The sequence below is a fragment of the Lutra lutra genome, chromosome 3 (assembly GCF_902655055.1).
Source record: "Lutra lutra chromosome 3, mLutLut1.2, whole genome shotgun sequence".
NCBI classification, from domain to species: domain Eukaryota; kingdom Metazoa; phylum Chordata; class Mammalia; order Carnivora; family Mustelidae; genus Lutra; species Lutra lutra.
In genome coordinates this window covers 186,573,345-186,591,144 of record NC_062280.1, presented here as the reverse complement: position 1 = coordinate 186,591,144, position 17,800 = coordinate 186,573,345, and the positions used below count along the sequence as shown (strand labels likewise).

The 17,800-nt window shown below is 39.4% G+C and overlaps 1 protein-coding gene across 3 annotated transcripts in view; it reads left to right on the top strand.

Annotated features, from left to right (window-relative positions):
- The window catches only part of UGGT2 (UDP-glucose glycoprotein glucosyltransferase 2), a 194,996-nt gene that overhangs the window by 87,343 nt on the left and 89,853 nt on the right, over positions 1 to 17,800 (top strand). For all 3 annotated transcript variants that reach the window (XM_047720254.1, XM_047720253.1, XM_047720256.1), the window contains exons 13-16: positions 8,232 to 8,351; positions 9,224 to 9,309; positions 9,841 to 9,976; positions 16,305 to 16,436. In XM_047720254.1, coding sequence (XP_047576210.1) covers positions 8,232 to 8,351; positions 9,224 to 9,309; positions 9,841 to 9,976; positions 16,305 to 16,436 — 474 coding nt within the window. The remainder of the gene's footprint in view (positions 1 to 8,231; positions 8,352 to 9,223; positions 9,310 to 9,840; positions 9,977 to 16,304; positions 16,437 to 17,800) is intronic.

The window sequence follows — 17,800 nt, the reverse complement described above, 5'->3', positions numbered from 1 at the left end:
TCTATCACGTTACAGAACTACCAGTCCTTCCATATACTTTGCACAGTGAATTATTATAATTTTATAATTTTCTCCTGTGATTCTTTGATGTCTTTTTTTCTTTTTTTTTAAATTTTTTATTTTTTATTAACATATAATGTATTGTTAGCCCCTGGGGTACAGGTCTGTGAATCGCCAGGTTTACACACTTCACAGCACTCACCATAGCACATACCTTCCCCGGTGTCCATAACCCAACCACCCTCTCCCTACCCTCCTCCCCCCGGCCCCCCTTAGTTTGTTTTGTGAGATTAAGAGTCTCTTACAGTTTGTCTCCCTCCTGATCCCATCTTGTTTCATTTATTCCCTTCCTACCCCCCAAGCCCCCCATGTTGCCTCTCAACTTCCTCATATCAGTGAGATCATATGATAATTGTCTTTCTCCGATTGACTTATTTCTCTAAACATAATACCCTCTAGTTCTATCCACATCATCGCAAATGACAAGATTTCATTTCTTTTGATGGCTGCATAGTATTCCATTTTATATATATTTATATATATATATATCACAAATATATATATATATATATATATACACCATATATACACACACACACGTGTGTGTGTGTGTGTGTGTGTGTGTGTATATATACACACACACCACATCTTCTTTACCCATTCACCTATTGATGGACATCTAGGTTCTTTCCATAGTTTGGCTACTGTGGACATTGCTGCTATAAACATTCGGGTTCACGTGCCCCTTCGGATCACTACATTTGTATCTTTAGGGTAAATAGCCAGTAGTGTAATTGCTGGGTCGTAGGGTAGCTCTATTTTCAACTTTTTGAGGAACCTCCATGCTGTTTTCCAGAGTGGTTGCACCAGCTTGCATTCCCACCAACAGTGTAGGAGGGTTCCCCTTTCTCCGCATCCTCGCCAGCATCTGTCATTTCCTGACTTGTTAATTTTAGCCATTCTGGATGTCTTTTTTTCTTACTAGACTATATAAACATCTTGAAAGTAGGAATTTTATACATTTTTTTCCTCACCATTCAGTCCCTGGTTTTAGTAGGTACTCAATAAATATAAATATTCTTTGAACAAATAAGTAAATATGTATCTCAAACCAACATAAAACGTAATTTTTAACAATGACACTCTGAGAGCATTCTAATTACAGCATAATCAATATAAATATGTCCATATCACCGTTTTGATTTACCATTAGTATAAAAGGTATAACTATTAGAAATGAGAAAATAATCACATGGCAGATTATATAAGTAAAACTCCTCCAAAACAACATTTTAATCAATAAGACCTTAGAATAGGTTTGAAGTGATAGTAAGCAGATCAAAAGCTTTATTTCCAAAAACCATTTGGAGGACATGGTGATTTATTCATATTAACATAAAAATTAATATCTTTACTACTAATAATAACCAGTTTAAAAAAAAAAAAACCCTGCAGCTTAACTGAGGAAATGCAGAAGCATAGAAGGACGCCCAGAAAAAGTAGAAATTGGAGCAGACTTGGAAGCAGTCATGGTTATGGCGTCCTTCCAGCATTGACAGCTTTTGATCTAAGTAATTTCACTGGAAACCACTATCAAGAAATAGTAGGAAATGGAGAAAAGTATTCATTCCCAAAGATACGATCATCACTGCGTATTCTTAAAACAAAATAGAAATGAATTACATATATAACAGAAATATTATAAATTGTATATCCCTGTGCTCAGGTGTGTTATTCAGACATCAGAATTATGCTTATAGCCATGCGTCCATGGAAGCATGGACCAGTGGCTGTTCTTCCATGTTAAGTGAGAAATTACGGAACTACATTACATGATACTATCATGTGAAAAGATGGACAGAAGATCCAAATGAAATAAAATGTTCTTATTAATGGGTGATATGGTTTAATAGGTAGTTGGGTTTTTTTCTTCATGCTCTCATGAAAATTCCAAATTTTTAGCAATGGGTATGTATGACTTACATGATCAGAAAAAAAAAAAAGGGAAAAAACATCTCTGACCATCTTGTTAATTGTCTCATATAAAAATTTAAAAGATAGTCTTGGAAATGTTCCGTAATCATGGAAGGATAACATCACTAATGAAATGCTGTATATTCCCTGAGTCATGAAGACCTTAGACTCAGGACAAGTTACGTAAGTTCTGAATTAGTTACCACTGTATTTTCCGGAGCACCAAGTGCCTCGTTATAAATATTCATTGTTACTGTTTTCCTGCTCTTGAGAGCATATTCTCTCATTGGCCGGAGTTTACTTTAACTTGGGTATCTTTAAGCTCAATTAACAAACATCTCCTCTAAAAAGGTTTTATCAGAAAAAGAAATGACTGTGTTAGTAATCTTAATACTTTGGGACTTTTATTTTAAGCACTTATGCTTAATTTTAAGCATTCGTAGAAGAGCACTGAGAGCATGGGCCATGGTAAGGAAAGGAGGGCAGTGAGTTTCAAGACTACTCTGGAGAAGAAATACATCTATAAGGAAACTTTGCAGCTCCATTTGTAAAGTAACATCCTGGTCCTCCCAGGTTGGCAGCAGAGGCCAGTCATTGTGGGGGAGGAGCAGCCCTGCTGCGGCCCCCATCACCCACACCCGGTGCACTCCCCCACTGCTCTGCTGTAAGGGCTCTGACCCTGGCCCAGCTCTTGGATGCCTGAGGAGGTGTTCTCGATAAGAGTGTCGGGAAGTAATTTTTTTTATTGAGGTAAAATATATATAACATAAGATATGCCCTTTTAACCTTTTTAAGTATGTGACTTGCTGGCATTAAGTACATACACAGTGTAAAATCATTACCAGGATCCATTTTCCCAGAGTCTTTTCATCATTCCAAACAGAAACTATACCCGTAAAGCGGTAACTCCCCACTCCCTTCTCTGCAAGCTCCCTGGTAACCTCAGTTCTGCTTTCTGTCCCTACGGATTTGCCTTTTCTAAGTGCTTCATAAAAGTAAAATTACTTAGTATTTGTCCATTCCTGCCTGGTGTATTTCATTAGACATACTGTTGTCAAGGTTCATCCATGTTGTAGCATGTATCAGAATTTTATGTTTTTTTAAGACTAAATAATAGCTTAATTTTTCAAGTATCTATTTTTTTTGCATGCTATTAACGGAAGTTTTGAGTCTTAATTAAATGCTTTTGCTTTTCCACTTGGAAAGTGCCTGCTTTCCATAGATAATTATATGTGACACTTTATTCTCTAGATTCCTTTAAAAAAATGAATTGACACAGGGCACCTGGGTGGCCCTGTCTGTTGAGCATCCTATTTTTGATCTCAGCCCAGGTCTTGATCCCAGGGTCATGAGTTCAAGCCCCATGTTGGGCTCCACACTGGGCACAGAGCCTACTTAAAAAAAAAATTAACTGCACAAAATGCAGAGCCCTGAGTTCTGAGCACTCTTTTCACCTTGGTCTGTTAGAGCAGCAATGCACTTACCTCACACTTCAGCTTCATAGCATTTGCCACCACCCAATATGATATGCATTTATTTGTTTATGTAGAATCTTCCTCCAGTGGACTGTAAGCTGCACAAAAACCAGGATTTGGTTAGATATCCTCAGCATCCATCAGGTCCCATCACATAGGAAGCAGTCAGAAAATCTGTTGGCTATCTTAATGCTAAAACAGAGTTATTCAAGAATGAAAGCAATACTGTGCTTTTAATTTTTTTTCTCCCCCTGGATCTGTCTCTCCACTTTTTGTCTTCACAGAGAAAGCTGGGTCACTGAGTTACATTACTTCTGACCTCTGAATTTATACCCTCCCCCAAAACAAACCTTGGCAGTTTTTTTCTTAAAAGTTGCACAACAGTTGAGTAAAAACTCAAGAGAGTCATTGGGTATTCTCCCATCCCTGGTAAGCCATTCTAGGTTTCTCTGTTCCAGATATCAGAAGACACAATTTAAATTTTATGTAGTTTAATTTCCTGTTTCTAGCCTTGCCACAGTACCTCAGGTTTCTCTTATTTCGTTAAAGTCAGTAAAAACAACCATATGATTGCATGTTTGGCTCCTTTGGATTATAATTGCTTTTCAGTCCTCTCTGCCAGGCCACCCACAGTGGAGGGGGCTTCGGTCATATTCCACCTAAATTACCCTGCCCCTAGTGGCAGCTTTCCATTTTCTGCCCTGTGATATCCATGCTGTAGCCATATTCCTGAGGTGCTTATGATCATTTTCTTTGATTTCCTTTTCCTGAAATTTCCCAAGTCACCCTAGCCATTTGTCATTCTCTCAAAACAATTCTAATTCTTCATTTTTGTCACCAAGATGACAGTGGTAAGATTCAAAACTGATAAACCCCAATCAGCACAGGGAGAGGAAATGATTTCTTTATCTAGGTTAAGGATGCAAACTGCTACTGACAGTGGGCCCTACCACAGACACTGAGTTTACCCCTAGACTCACAGTTTGGTTCCATTGATCTATCTCATCCCCTTATGCAAACACCACAGTGATTACTGTAGCTTTGGAATAAGTTTTGAAATTGGGAATTGTGAGTCCTCCAATTTTGTTCTTTTTCAAGATTACCTTGGCAGTCCTACAACTCTTGCTTTCATTATGAATTACAGCATCAGCTTGTCCATTTCTGGAAAAAAAAAGATAGTTGGAATTTTTATTGACATGTCATTGAATACATAGATAATTTAAGGAATATCACCATTTTAATAAATTGAGTCTTCTGATCTATGAATATGGGATGTCTTTCCATTCATTCACATCTTCTTTATTTAGGTGATGTAGCTTTTGTAGCTTTCAGTATACAAGTCTCATACTTGTTAAACCTATTTCTAAGTATTTTATCCTTCCTGTTGCTATTGTAAATAGAATTATTTTCTTATGTTTGTTTTAGGATTTTTCAGTGCCTCTTAATTTTTTATTGAAAACCGGGCATTTTGAATATTACAGTATGGCACTTCTACAAGTCAGATTCTCACCTTCCCTGGGGTTGTTGTTGCTGTTTGTTGTTGTTTTTGTTACTTGTTGAGTGACTTCTCTGAACTAATTTTGTAAAGCCTGTGTTCTTTCTTATGTGTGGCCACAGAAGTCTGTTAGTCTGCCTAGTCATCTACTCAGTATGAGACAGAGATTTACTTAAATGCCTGGACCCCAGAACTCCCAGTCTTGCATAGGGGCTCTGTGTGTTTGTGTGGCACATGACCTGTGGTGGGGGAGGGGACACACGGGAAGCAGCCCATGTCGGATCCTCAGCCAGGCAGCTTGCATCCGCCTCAGCCTTCACTTGTTGCTTACACAGAGCTTCAGAGTCAACCAGAGGAAGGAACCTGGGGCTTTTCAGTCTTCCCTGGGCATGTGCACGACCATTTAGAATCCCAGGAATACTTCAGAACTTCTCAAAGCCCTGTTTCCCAAAACATCTTGGTCCCCAGGCTTTCCTCATTAGATTTTGGTTGCTCTCCTTTCGTCCCAAGGGTTTTCTGTTGCTGCAGGCAGGAGCAACTAAAGCATTTGCCGGTAATTATTTTCCACAAAAATGGGGTAGCAGCTCTAACACTGGTATGAGTTAGGATATAGACAAACCTTTTTAGTGGGTTTTTTGGGGAGTCAACAGGCAGTTCAAACAAAAATTAAATCCTTTCAGAATGTGGTCTGTTCTGCTTTTTCCAGTATTGATACTGGAATTGGAGCTGTCATTGTCAAGGCTACTGATAAGCTGAGGAGCACGAGATGGGACCAGGATAAGTTTCACACCACATATCTCACAGTTCTGACTGAGACTCAGTCATTTTTCTTGAATAAATGCTCTCAAGGTTGCTGCAAGTTTTCGATTTTGGTTAGTTTTCATAGTTCTTAAAATGTTGAGTTCCCCTCGATTTTCTAGTTTCTTATTGCTTTTGTGTCAGGGTGGAGTTTTGAAATTCCTTACTCAGCCATTTTAGCTGATGTCACTCCCTAGAGAAAATCCAAAAGATGTCAATTTTACATCTTTTAAGTTATTTGCATCTCTCAGAAAGTCATCCACTAACACCATGACCCATCTTATGTCCATCTGCTAAACTTTGTAGCTCCTTGGACAGTGAAGAGAATGTCTTACACGTTCTAATCTATTAATGACGAAGTCTTTTCTTCAGTGTCTTGGTAGCATGGTAGATGCAAAGGCCAGAGCATGGCCAACAAAACAAATGGCAGTAGATCACTGGAGTGTCATGTCACTGCCAGCCAGTTCTGCATGCAGTTCTGGGAGGCTGCTCTTCCAGTTAGCGTTGCTGCTTCTGTAAATTTACCTGACAGTAAAAAATGGGCAGTTCAGTCTCTGGGCCTGTGCGAGGCGATTTCAGTCTTCCCTCTGAAGCCCCTGCTTCTGACATGGTTAAATACTCCCCAAAACCTCATGTCTGGACCACCGCAGAGGCCGCCTGATTTCTTGGGCACCACGGATCTCTCTCTGCTCTCCTCTGGGATGGTCAGCAGCACTCGCTAGACCGCATGCCTCTGTCGTTCATCTCTCTCACCCTTCGTTCTGATTTTGCAATGTTTCTTTTCTCTGTCCACTTGAGTTAATATACTCTGTATTGCTCTGTCATCCAGTGGACTGATCACTGTCTTCCTCCATGTCTGCTCTGCAGTCAAATCTTCTTTAGAAGTTCTTACAGTTCATGGGGTGCCTGGGTGGCTCAGTGGGTTAAGCCGCTGCCTTCGGCTCAGGTCATGATCCCAGGTCCTGGGTTCGAGCCCCACATCGGGCTTTCTGCTCCAGCGGAGAGCCTGCTTCCTCCTCTCTCTCTTCCTGCCTCTCTGCCTACTTGTTATTTCTCTCTGTCAAATAAATAAATAAAATCTTTGTAAAAAAAAAAAAAGTTCTTATAGTTCTTAATTACAGAGTTTTAAAATCTAGATATCCCTTTGGCTCTTCTTGTAATGGATTTTTAGTTCTCTTAACATTTTCCATCTATTTTTGTTCTTTTTAAGATATATATATAATAATCATAATTATTTTAAAGTCCTTGTCTAAGTCCCTCTGTATTGCCTGCTTTTTCTCTTGTATTTTAATATTTGGTCCTTTTTTTTTTTTTTTTTTTTTTTTTTTTTTTGCATGGCAGTTTTTGAGAGGAGCCTGACATTGCCTCTGCAAAGTTACAGAAGCAAACGCTTGTCAGGTTTGCCCCGGCAGCCCGAGTACCAAACCTCACCTGGCTTGGCCGAGACACGTTTCTGGGCTTCGTGGGAGCTCTTCCTCTTTGTGTCTTACACCTGGCAGCTAGCCCTGTCGGTTTCTCAAATTAAAGAACAGCGTTTGCCAAAGCCTTAGCACTTCACACTTCAACTTCTGTCTCATTACTGTGTCGTGGCTACAGCTTCAGAGTCCCAGTGTCTGTTTCCTCCTGGCTCTTCTTTTTATTTTTTTAATTTTTTTATTTTTTTGATGGTATTGGGACCGGGCTGTTGCCATGGGTACGTGCAGGCTCCTAGTCAGCAAATGAGAGGAATTTATATAGAGAGAGGAACTGTGATTTCTTCCCTGCACTGCCCCTTCTCCTGGATTTCCCTGCCCCCTCAACTCTTACCATTTAGACAACCCTAATTTTGACTCCTGTCTTTGCAGCCCAATATGACTGTCACTTTCTGTTTGAATGAGTTCTTCCAGGCTGCAATTTGGAAAATGTCCCTAGGGATGGAATGGAGCTTCCTGACTTCAGCCCAAGCTTCCTGCCTTGTAACTCGTTGACTCTTGATAATTGGTTGACCCTACCTCCATGTGTCTAAACAGTGGTTTATGTCTTCCCAGCTCTTACCATTATTTCAGGCAGGCAGCTTAGTCTAGTAGAAACCAATAGTTCTTGATTAGAATCGAACATTCAAGGTGTCATGTTTCATTTTCCTTATGTCTGAGCATTAAAATTTGAGAAGGGAGGTGGAGGACCTATAGGTTGATAATTAAGATAAACAGTCTCTGCCACATGGTTTATGGAGAGTAATTTCTATACAGTTTTTAATATGAAAGCCGAACATGAATAGAAGTCAGTTGTTCTGGAAGGAGGGTCAGGCTTAATCTAAAAGACCATGGGAATATAAAATTGATGCACATCATATATTCCTTAATTTAAAGAATATTCAACTGGCTTCTTATATTTATTCAGAAATATAGAAATTTCTGTGTATTTTTACTTTGAAAGAGTGAAAACTGGCTTTGGAAATGATTTAAATATTAGTTTATATAGCTTTCACAGATTTTTGGATTCTTCTCTAGTGGATTAATGACCTAGAAAATGATGAATTGTATGTCGCATGGCCTGCAAGTTGCCAGGAGCTTCTGAAGCCCGTGTTCCCTGGAACTATACCTTCCGTAAGGCGTAATTTTCATAATTTGGTGAGTTTTATATGACATTTTGTGTACATCTTTTATGAAGGTATCAGCATTCTTTTTGGATTATCCTGTTCTTGGTGAACAGGCATCTGTGTAACACGGAGGAAGATACTTGCCTGATACGGCAAGTGTGCGGTGGCATGGCCGACCAGACATCCAAAGCCAGCAATGCCACAAAATCTGCCTCCTCCTTAGATGTGCTTTTGTAGTTCCGATATGAAATTGATGAGTTATGGTCATATTTCCTGAAAGGAAGTTGATTGAACTTTTTTCCTTCTAGAACTAATAAGAACTAATTAAAGATTAAAGTTTAGTACATTTCAGGGAAAATGTGTGAATATCACTTTATCATCTACACATATGAGTTCATTGTTATAATATTAAATAACCTGTGATACAACTGTGAAATGTGCGGAATTTCTTAGCTAGGGCTTTTTTTTTTTCCCCACAAAGAAAATGAATATGTTATTTCCTATAGCAGTGTAGAGCGAGCAGTTATATTAATGCTATTTTTTTCAAAATTCAGTTACTATCTTTTTTTTAAAAATTACAGAAAATCCAATGCACATTTAGAATAAGGTATTTCACTTGTTATTAAAAAAATTTACTTTGTGCTGTGCTTCAAAAAAAAGGGTGAGTGATCTCATATTAAATTCCATGTATTATTCAGATGTGCAGCTTTTAGAAATCCTTTATTACCTATGAAATTCCTTCTTATATAAAATTCCTTAGAATTGCTGGACATTTCTTTAGAAAAAGATGGCACCTTGAATTTCGTACTTTTTAGTGACAGAAACTAGACTAAAGTTGAATTTCATGAAAATTTCAAAATGTTTAAGCAAAATAGTGATTATAAACTGTATGCTTTCTTTTAGGTGCTGTTTATTGATCCTGCTCAAGGATATACCTTGGATTTTGTAAAACTTGCTGAACTTTTCTATTACCATAAAATTCCTCTTCGGTAATTGTCAATTTATAACACTAACACGTTCGACTGAAGGAAAGGCAGTGATGTTCATGTTGTACCGCAGAGTACTCACGTGGAAGTGAAAGCAGTGGTGGTCTTTAACGCCTGACACAACATGGCGTGTTGTGAAACATCACTGACCTTTATGATAGACTTGTTAGAACTGCTGAGTCATCTCGTTAACCACGTTCATTTCCTGAGAGAATGGTCTGACCACTTTGGGTGCTGAAAGGTGGATCCATTTCCCTGAGGTTGTGTTAAGAGTATACTTTCCCTTTATTTTTCTGGAAAAACATGGTCATTTAGTAATTTCACCACCAGAGAGAGTTTGACAGTTTGGAGGAATCCATTAGGCGAATGTTGGTGACTAGACATTACGAATCAAACCTTTCCATTATAATACTCCCTCATCCCCCCTATTAACACACTCTCTCTAGATGTTATAGTCTAGTAATTTGAAAAATCATGGTTGGTTGTGATTCAAGGGGCAATTGTGACATTCCTTATTCACCCTTCTTTTCCCAGAATTGGTTTTGTGTTCATTGTTAACACAGATGACGAAGTTGATGGAGCAGATGACGTCGGCGTTGCTCTTCGGCGAGCTTTCAACTATATTGCAGAAGAACATGATGTCTCGCAAGCATTTATTTCCATAGTACAAGTGAGTGCACTAGGTATCATTTCTTTAGACTGTAGAGTGGGTTTTTCTGCAATATTACTGTAATTATTATCATTTATTGTTTATTTTTCAAAGTTTGTAAAAAACGGTCCTGGGGCTTAACATAGACAATGAATTTGATTCTTGTAGCTCCCAACTGAAATACGCAATGTCCCCACTTCATCAGCTGGTCAGCTGATGCGCTGCCAAAATAGATGAATTTGCTTGAGTTTCTCCAGCTGCTGATGGAATTTAAATTGTATATGTAAGTTTAAAGGAAAACACACTCCAAGAAAATGATTAGTCAGGGAAGAATTCCTGAATGAGGTCTTGAAAAAATCATGAATAAGATTACTGCAAACCTAAATATTCTAAATGACAAAGTATGTAGACCCTTCCTAGAGAATTTCAGAGGAGGAGGAGATCACTTCATGACAGCAAATTAGGTAGAAATAGCTAGATGAGTACTGAATTTGACAAAGAGATTGTATTAAAAAAAAAGTTAGAAATTGGCAAGAACTTGATAAAGAGCAATACAAAATGGGAAGATTGTTTCATAGTTAAGATTTTGAAACTGTTATGGCCCATTGTGAAATAGATGTATTAAAGAACCGTATTGTTATTATTAAGAAAGGCAGACCATAGCTTAGAAACTAGCTTTTGTTCATTTTAAAATTCACTGGTCTTTCGCTTTCACCCACTATTATAACAAGGAATGGTTCTTCTTCAAAGTGAGGACGTGCCCTGTGTACTCCCTGCCCTGCTCCCACAGCTCCTGGGAAAGCCACTAAATACCTCGTGAACTCACTGTCCTGGGCACAGAAACTGCCAGTGCCTCAGTGACATGGGGATACGCTCTGTTCTGTAAAATAGTGGTGGAGGTTACATGTCAATTTTGTATCTCAGGCTATTACTTTTATTAACTGATTGGTGTAAGAATTTATAAGGGACTTAGACTGATGTAGCTTTTATTGAAGTCTGGCTACCTTACGGTGAACGGATTGATGCGGTAGTCAAAACTAAGAAAGTTGATGACCTTTTGAAATTTTCCTTACCCTAAGTTATCTCAGTTCTCTCCGCTGACTCTCTATTCTGGAAGGGCTTTCCATCAGACATAAATTTGCATGTGACTTCATACTTTGCAATCACTGGCCTTTTGAATTATCTGCTGTGATGTTCAGCATGATACTGTAATAGCTTGGAAAATCAGATTACACTTGAAACCATAGGTTTCAATACAACACGCCATGGAAGTGTTCTTTCTGTGCCGTAGCCTACCAGTTGTACTAAGCAATTTGAGGAAAGAGTGGGGAAAATGCGTGAGGAAGGAATACGTATAGCATACTAGAATCCACCACAGTCTGAAGTGTGCGAATGTTGTTGGTGATTCAAACTATGTATACCTCAACCCGAAAACTTTTGTACCCCCTAGAAAACCAAAACATGATTGAGCTAACCTATTGGGAATGTGTTGTATTGTATCCTTCAGATGACTTAGCCTCACTAATTTAGAATAATTAGAGCAAAATCAGCCTTTTAGTAAAATACGTGAATTATAAAATCTCTTTAATATTGTTTCATTACTTTTCATGAGCATATTATTTTATCTAAATTAGATAATTTGAAAATAAAGTATCAGGAAAAAGAGGAATATAATAGAAAGTCAAAATTATAAGTATATGAACATTTTTGACATGTGATAAAGAATTATGGTAGCATCGGTATAGTATTTTTAGAGTAAAGCAATCAGACCGTGTATCTCAGCTCTCCACAGTGGATATGAAAACTTACTAATTTAATTTTCTCTTCCTACCTTGCAAAATTAAGGCTAAAAATAATATATGTTACGTACTTGATGAATATTTGTTGAATGCGTGTTTGAGAATGCAGAAATACTTTAAGCCTTCAACTTTGGCTATGTTGGGTTAATTGTCAACAGATTAACCTTCTCACAGTATGTAAGTATAAAACGATGAGATACATGACATAAGTCAGTTTTCAGAAGTTGAACGAGAGCTAACATGAACTATGATCCTTGCAAAAAGATCAAAATAAAAATATTCACAGGTAGAGATGGAGAGAATTCTTGCTGCGTCAAAAGAAATGCTAAAGGAAATCCTTCAGGCTGAGAGGAAGCAACACCAGATGGTAACTCACATTCACAGGAAGAAATGAAATGGTAGCTTTAAATAAAATGTAAATATACGGGTACATACAAAAGGCTATAAGAATATATTTTATTGTGCTTAAATTGCACAAGATTGAATAAAACATTTTAACATATAGATATAATACATATCACCGTAATTGTACGAAGGAACAGAGGATTAAATGGATCTGTGGGAGCTAAAAATTCAGTATTTTGTCAACATTAAGTTAGGAGTAGGAGGGAGTGGATTGTAGTAAATTGGCACAGCTGGATATCCAAATGCAAAATGATGGCACTGGATCCCTGTCTTATACCCTGCACAGAGCTCAACTCAAAACAGATAAAAGGTTGAGCATAGGACCTGAAACTGTTTTCTGAAAGGAAACACGGGGTAAGCTCCTTGACATTTTTTGGATTTAACAACAAAATCAAAGGCAACAAAAGAACTAAACAGGGTTTATATAAAAATAAAATGCATCTGCACAGCAAAGGAAACTATCTAAAGGGCAACAAAATGGCAGCGTTGCATCAAAATGCAACGAAATGGCAACTGTGGAACAGGAGAAAATATTTGCAAACTACCTATTCAGTAAGGAGTTAATGTCCAAAATAATCAGGAATTCATATAACTCAATAGCAAAGTAATAATAAATAATAACCCAATTAAAAAATGGACAATAGGGGTGCCTGGGTGGCTCAGTGGGTTAAGCCTCTGCCTTCTGCTCAGGTCATGATCTCAAGGTCCTGGGATCAAGCCCCTCATCGGGCTCTCTGCTCAGCAGGAAGCCTGCTCCCCCCTCCCCCTCTGCCTGCCTCTCTGCCTACTTGCATCTCTCTCTCTCTGTCAAATAAATAAAATAAAAAATCTTTTAAAAAATTATTTTTAAAAACGGACAATAGATCTGAATTGATAGTTTTCCAAAGAAGACATACAGATGACCAGCAGATATGTGAAAAGGTGCTCAACTTGATTAATCACCAGGGAAATGCAAATCAAAATCCACCGTGAGCTGTCACCTCACACCTGTAGGGCGTTCTATTACCAGACAAACAAGATGCCAAATGCTGGCATGATGTAGAGAGGAGGGAGCCCTCTGAGAATATAACTGGTGCAGCCATTATGGAAAACAGCCTGGATCTTCCTCAAGAATTTTAAAATAGGATGACAGTATGAACCAGCAATCCCACTTCAGCTGTTTCATTTCCAAAGGAAATGAAATCAGTATCTCAAACAGTTACCTGTACGCTCATGTTTATTGCAGCATTAGTCACAAGAGCCAAGGTGTATGGAAATGACTTAAGCGTCCATCAGTGGGTGGATGAACAAAGAAAATATGTGGTATATATGTATACATACCTCAGAATATCATTCAGACTTTAAAAAGAAGGAAATCCTGCCATTTGTGACAACGTGGATGAACCTGGAAATGTTAGGCCAAGTGAAATGTATCAGACAAAGAAAGATGAATACTATCTAATACCACGTGTATGTGGAACCTAAAAAAGCTGAACTCCTAGAAACAGTAGAAAAGCGGTTGGTTGGGGGTTGGGCAAAATGGGGAAATGTTAGTCAGAGGTACAAACTTGCAGTTATAGTAGGACTAAGTTCTGGACATGCCATGTCCAGCATGGTGATTGGGGTGGATAATGCTGTACTATATAACTGAAATTTGCTAAGAGTAGAATCTGAAGGTTCTCACCAAAAAAGAAAGAAAAATGCGTGAGGTGTTGGATATATTAGTTAATTTGATGGTGGGAGTCCCATCACGCTGTGTGCGTTTATCAAGCCATCGTGTTGTACATTATAAATGTGTTACTGTGTTATTGTCAGTTACACCTTAATGAAGCTAAAATGGGAAAAATAATAAAATGTATATGAAGATCCCAAATTACTGTTTTTGCTTACCAAGCTATGTAAGTCTTAAAAAATTTTAAATGTATAAGAAGATTGAATCTTTATATAAGTAGTTCATGCCAGACATTCTAGCTGCCTTAGCTTAAGAATATCCACTATTTTAAAATGACTAATTTGTACGATGACCAATCTCACTAACTTTTCATATATAATTTTTGCTTTATTCAAAATCTCATTGTTTCTAAACCCTATTTATGTTTGACAGAAGGCTAACATTTTTTGCTTTTTGTTTTCTCAGTTACTAAGATCATAGCATGCTCTGCTTGATATGAGGAGGAAACTGGCCTATAAATTGAGAAGCTTGTAAAACTAAACTGTGGGATCTAATGATAGACCTGAGCCTTTTCTTCAAGGAATAGGTCATCCGGTGTACAGTGAGAAGAGGAAAAGGAAGAATGCTGGTTCCTTATCATGAGGAATAACATGGGGCTTTGTCCGCCCTCATATGAGGACTGTCTCTGGCAATAATGATTTAAGCGAATCGGGAATCAACGTTCTTCTTTTTAGGATTTTATTTATTCACATCTGAGAAAGAGAGTGTGTGTGTGCCCACACGTGTGCGAGCAGAGGGAGAGGGAGAAGCAGGCTCCCCGCTGAGCAGGGAGTCCTCCGGGGGCTCAATCCCAGGACGCTGGGATCATGACCTGAGCCAGAGGCAGATGTTTAATGACTGAGCCACCCAGGCGCCCCTTCAAAATAACATTCTTAACGGATGCACGTTTCCCCCGCTTCTGAGCAGAGCGTTCCTTTGAACCTTCTGTAATAAAGCCCAAATGATGTGAAAGGAAGAAGCAGTCATCATCAGTCCATACGGGAAAATTTTTGAACATTTTCCAGAACAAAAAACTAACCTCTTTTAGGCTTTTCTGACTCTTAGGGCACATGCTGCTAATGATTGAGAGAAGCACAGATGTTCCCAGACACAGGTGAAGCGCTGGATCCCGAGCTGTAGGTTGTGGGGAAGGAGCCTGCGGGGCTGCTCTCATTGCTTGCTGCAAAACAAACACGGAAGCCCGTTTCCACTTCCTACCATTTTTCATAAAAACGAAAATCCTCTTTGGATTTCTTTTGATTAGTGAAAACAGATACTGATGTCACTCTCGTAGAAGAAAAGTGGCCTAACATGAACTTTTGAGAGGCGAGACATACGTTGTATCAGAATGCTACTTGATGGTATTTGTAAGTACGAGTTTCTTCTGGTCGGGAAGTTTTTTCCCCAGGATGGCTTCATTCTAGCTTGGTGTTTGTGGTTATGTCTCAGCTGAGGCATCTACCCAGAGGTGCCTTCTCTCTCCATGCAGAGCTATCCCTCCCCCCATGCCTAGCAGTGTGGGGGGCTTAGGAGAGGGTCTGTGATGAGGGAGAAATGAAACAGGAAAATAGAGGAGCTACGGCTTACATCATGTGCTGTGCTCCCAGCATCTCAGACGGGGGGAAGAATGGAGGGACAGAAGAAACCTAGTCAAGGTCTTTACTGGAGAGCAGTCAGGAATGAAAATAAAACCTTTCTGAAATAAGCCATTGAAAATATTTCATATAGGGGTACCTGGGGGGCTCAGTTGGTTGGGTATCTGCCTTCAGCTCAAGTCGTGGTCCTGGTGTCCTGAGATTGGACCCTGCATCCTGCTCCCTGCTCAGCGGGGAGCCTGCTTCTCCCTCTCCCTCTGCTTGTGCTCTCTCTCAAATAAGTAGAATCTTTAAAAAAATACATTTTATATATACCTTTTTAAATAAAAGTTGCTGGCACACCCGGGTGGCTCAGATGGTTAAGATCTGCCTTCGGCTCAGGTCGTGATCCCAGAGCCCTGGGATCGAGCCCTACATAGGAGACTTTGCTCAGCGGGGAGCCTGCTTTTCCCCTCTCCCCGCTGCTGGTACTCTCTGAAGAGGGATAAATAAAATTCTCTCACGAGAACAAATAAAATCTCTTTTAAAAAAAGGAAAAAGAAAGGGAGCCATTATTTTACTAAGAAGCACAGTGTCTAGTTTGATCAAAATGGAACATAACATAAATTTGTTACAGTATTTTTTTGAAAACCACAAAATATTCACAAAACCATTTTTATTGGGAGATATACTGTGTGTTTAAAATGGTTTATTTCTCTGTGTGGGTGGAGGACGTGTGTATACATGCACATATGTGGTAAACTTAGAACTTATAAAGTATAAAGTACGTTTTTACTTTATATAAATCTGCATGCTCAGCAAAAGAAAGAAAACTGATCGCCATAAGATGAAAATTAATTGTAGGATCTTTATTTCTACAGATGTACCAAAGAGTGAAGAATGACAATATACTCACTGTGGACCATGTGAAGAGTGTCCTCCTAAAGCTATCTCCAGATGCTAATATTTGGGATATTTTGGGCATTCACTCTAAATACGATAACGGCAGAAAGGTAAGTTGAAATGTGAATTTTCGAAAACAGGATCCAAGAAACTTTTACTATAATCTCATGAGTAAATGATCTCAATATAGTTAACTCATGATTTGGATTTTTAGACCCTCAGAAAGAAGGGAAGTTTAAGACCCCCGAATGATGCACATTGTGTATGAGTGCTCAGACCTCCATTATTGACCTTTCAGAAAGCACGAGAAAATATAATTGTCAGGATTTACAGGATAGAAGATTTAAATGTAGATTTATTTATTTATATTTTTAAAATTTGAGACAGCACAAGCAGGGAGGAGGGTCAGAGGGAGAGGGGGAAGCCGACTCCCCACTGAGCAAGGAGACCGATGGGGAGCTTGATCCCAGGACCCTGGGATCATGACCTGAGCTGAAGGCAAACGCTTAACTGACTGAGCCCCCTGGGCACCCGGAATGCAGAATTTTAAAGAATGTAATTTGTACTTTCTTAGGAAAAATGGAAAGCTGGCTTTTTAGAGAAATGCTAGGACAAGAAGCAAACTTGGGAAGATGGAGCATCACTGGGGTCGGATTTCTCACGCCCATACAGATCAAGGTTTTTAGATGGGTTCTTGCATTTTATAAGAGTTTTTAGGCCGCAGACCGGTCTCCATGCTAACAGTTGAAGGTTAGGATCCCTGATGTTGTAATGTCCCACCTGACTCGGCCCGTTCAACTCCTAAGCCTCACTTTCTCAACTCTTCCCTTGCTCTTCCGTTCTCCCCAGGCCGGCAGATTAGTTCAGGTTCTTTTTTTTTTTTTTTTTTTTTTTTTTTTTTTAATTTATTTATTCAACAGAGAGAGAGATCACAAGTGGGCAGAGAGGCAGATAGAGAGAGAGGGGGAAGCAGGCTCCCTACCAAGCAGAGAGCCCGATGTGGGGCTCGATCCCAGAACCCTGGGATCATGACCTGAGCCGAAGGCAGGGGCTTTAACCCACTGAGCCACCCAGGTGCCCCTTAGTTCAGGTTCTTGAATGGGCTCCTCCTCCTCCCCAGAGGGCCTTCACGTGCTTGTTCCCACCCTGGGTTCCTGCACCCTGCCTCCCTTCTCCTCTAGCCTGTGTACTCTTGGCTTAATGTTACTTTGGGGGGGAGGTAACACTTTGGGAAGAACTTCTGGGAAGTCTTTTCTAACCCTCCGCCTGAGATTAAGCTGCTCATGCCATGCCACATGGAAAAACCCTGCTGCGTCCTCCTGCATACAATGCTGGTTACAGTGGCCTGTTCTTCCCTGCCTTCCCCTGGACCACATCCTCCCTGGGAGCAGGGCCCCTGTCTCCTGCTGGGTCTTGGGGGGCGCAGTGCTCAGTAAACATCTACTGAATGAAATGACTATGGAGCCAAGGCCAT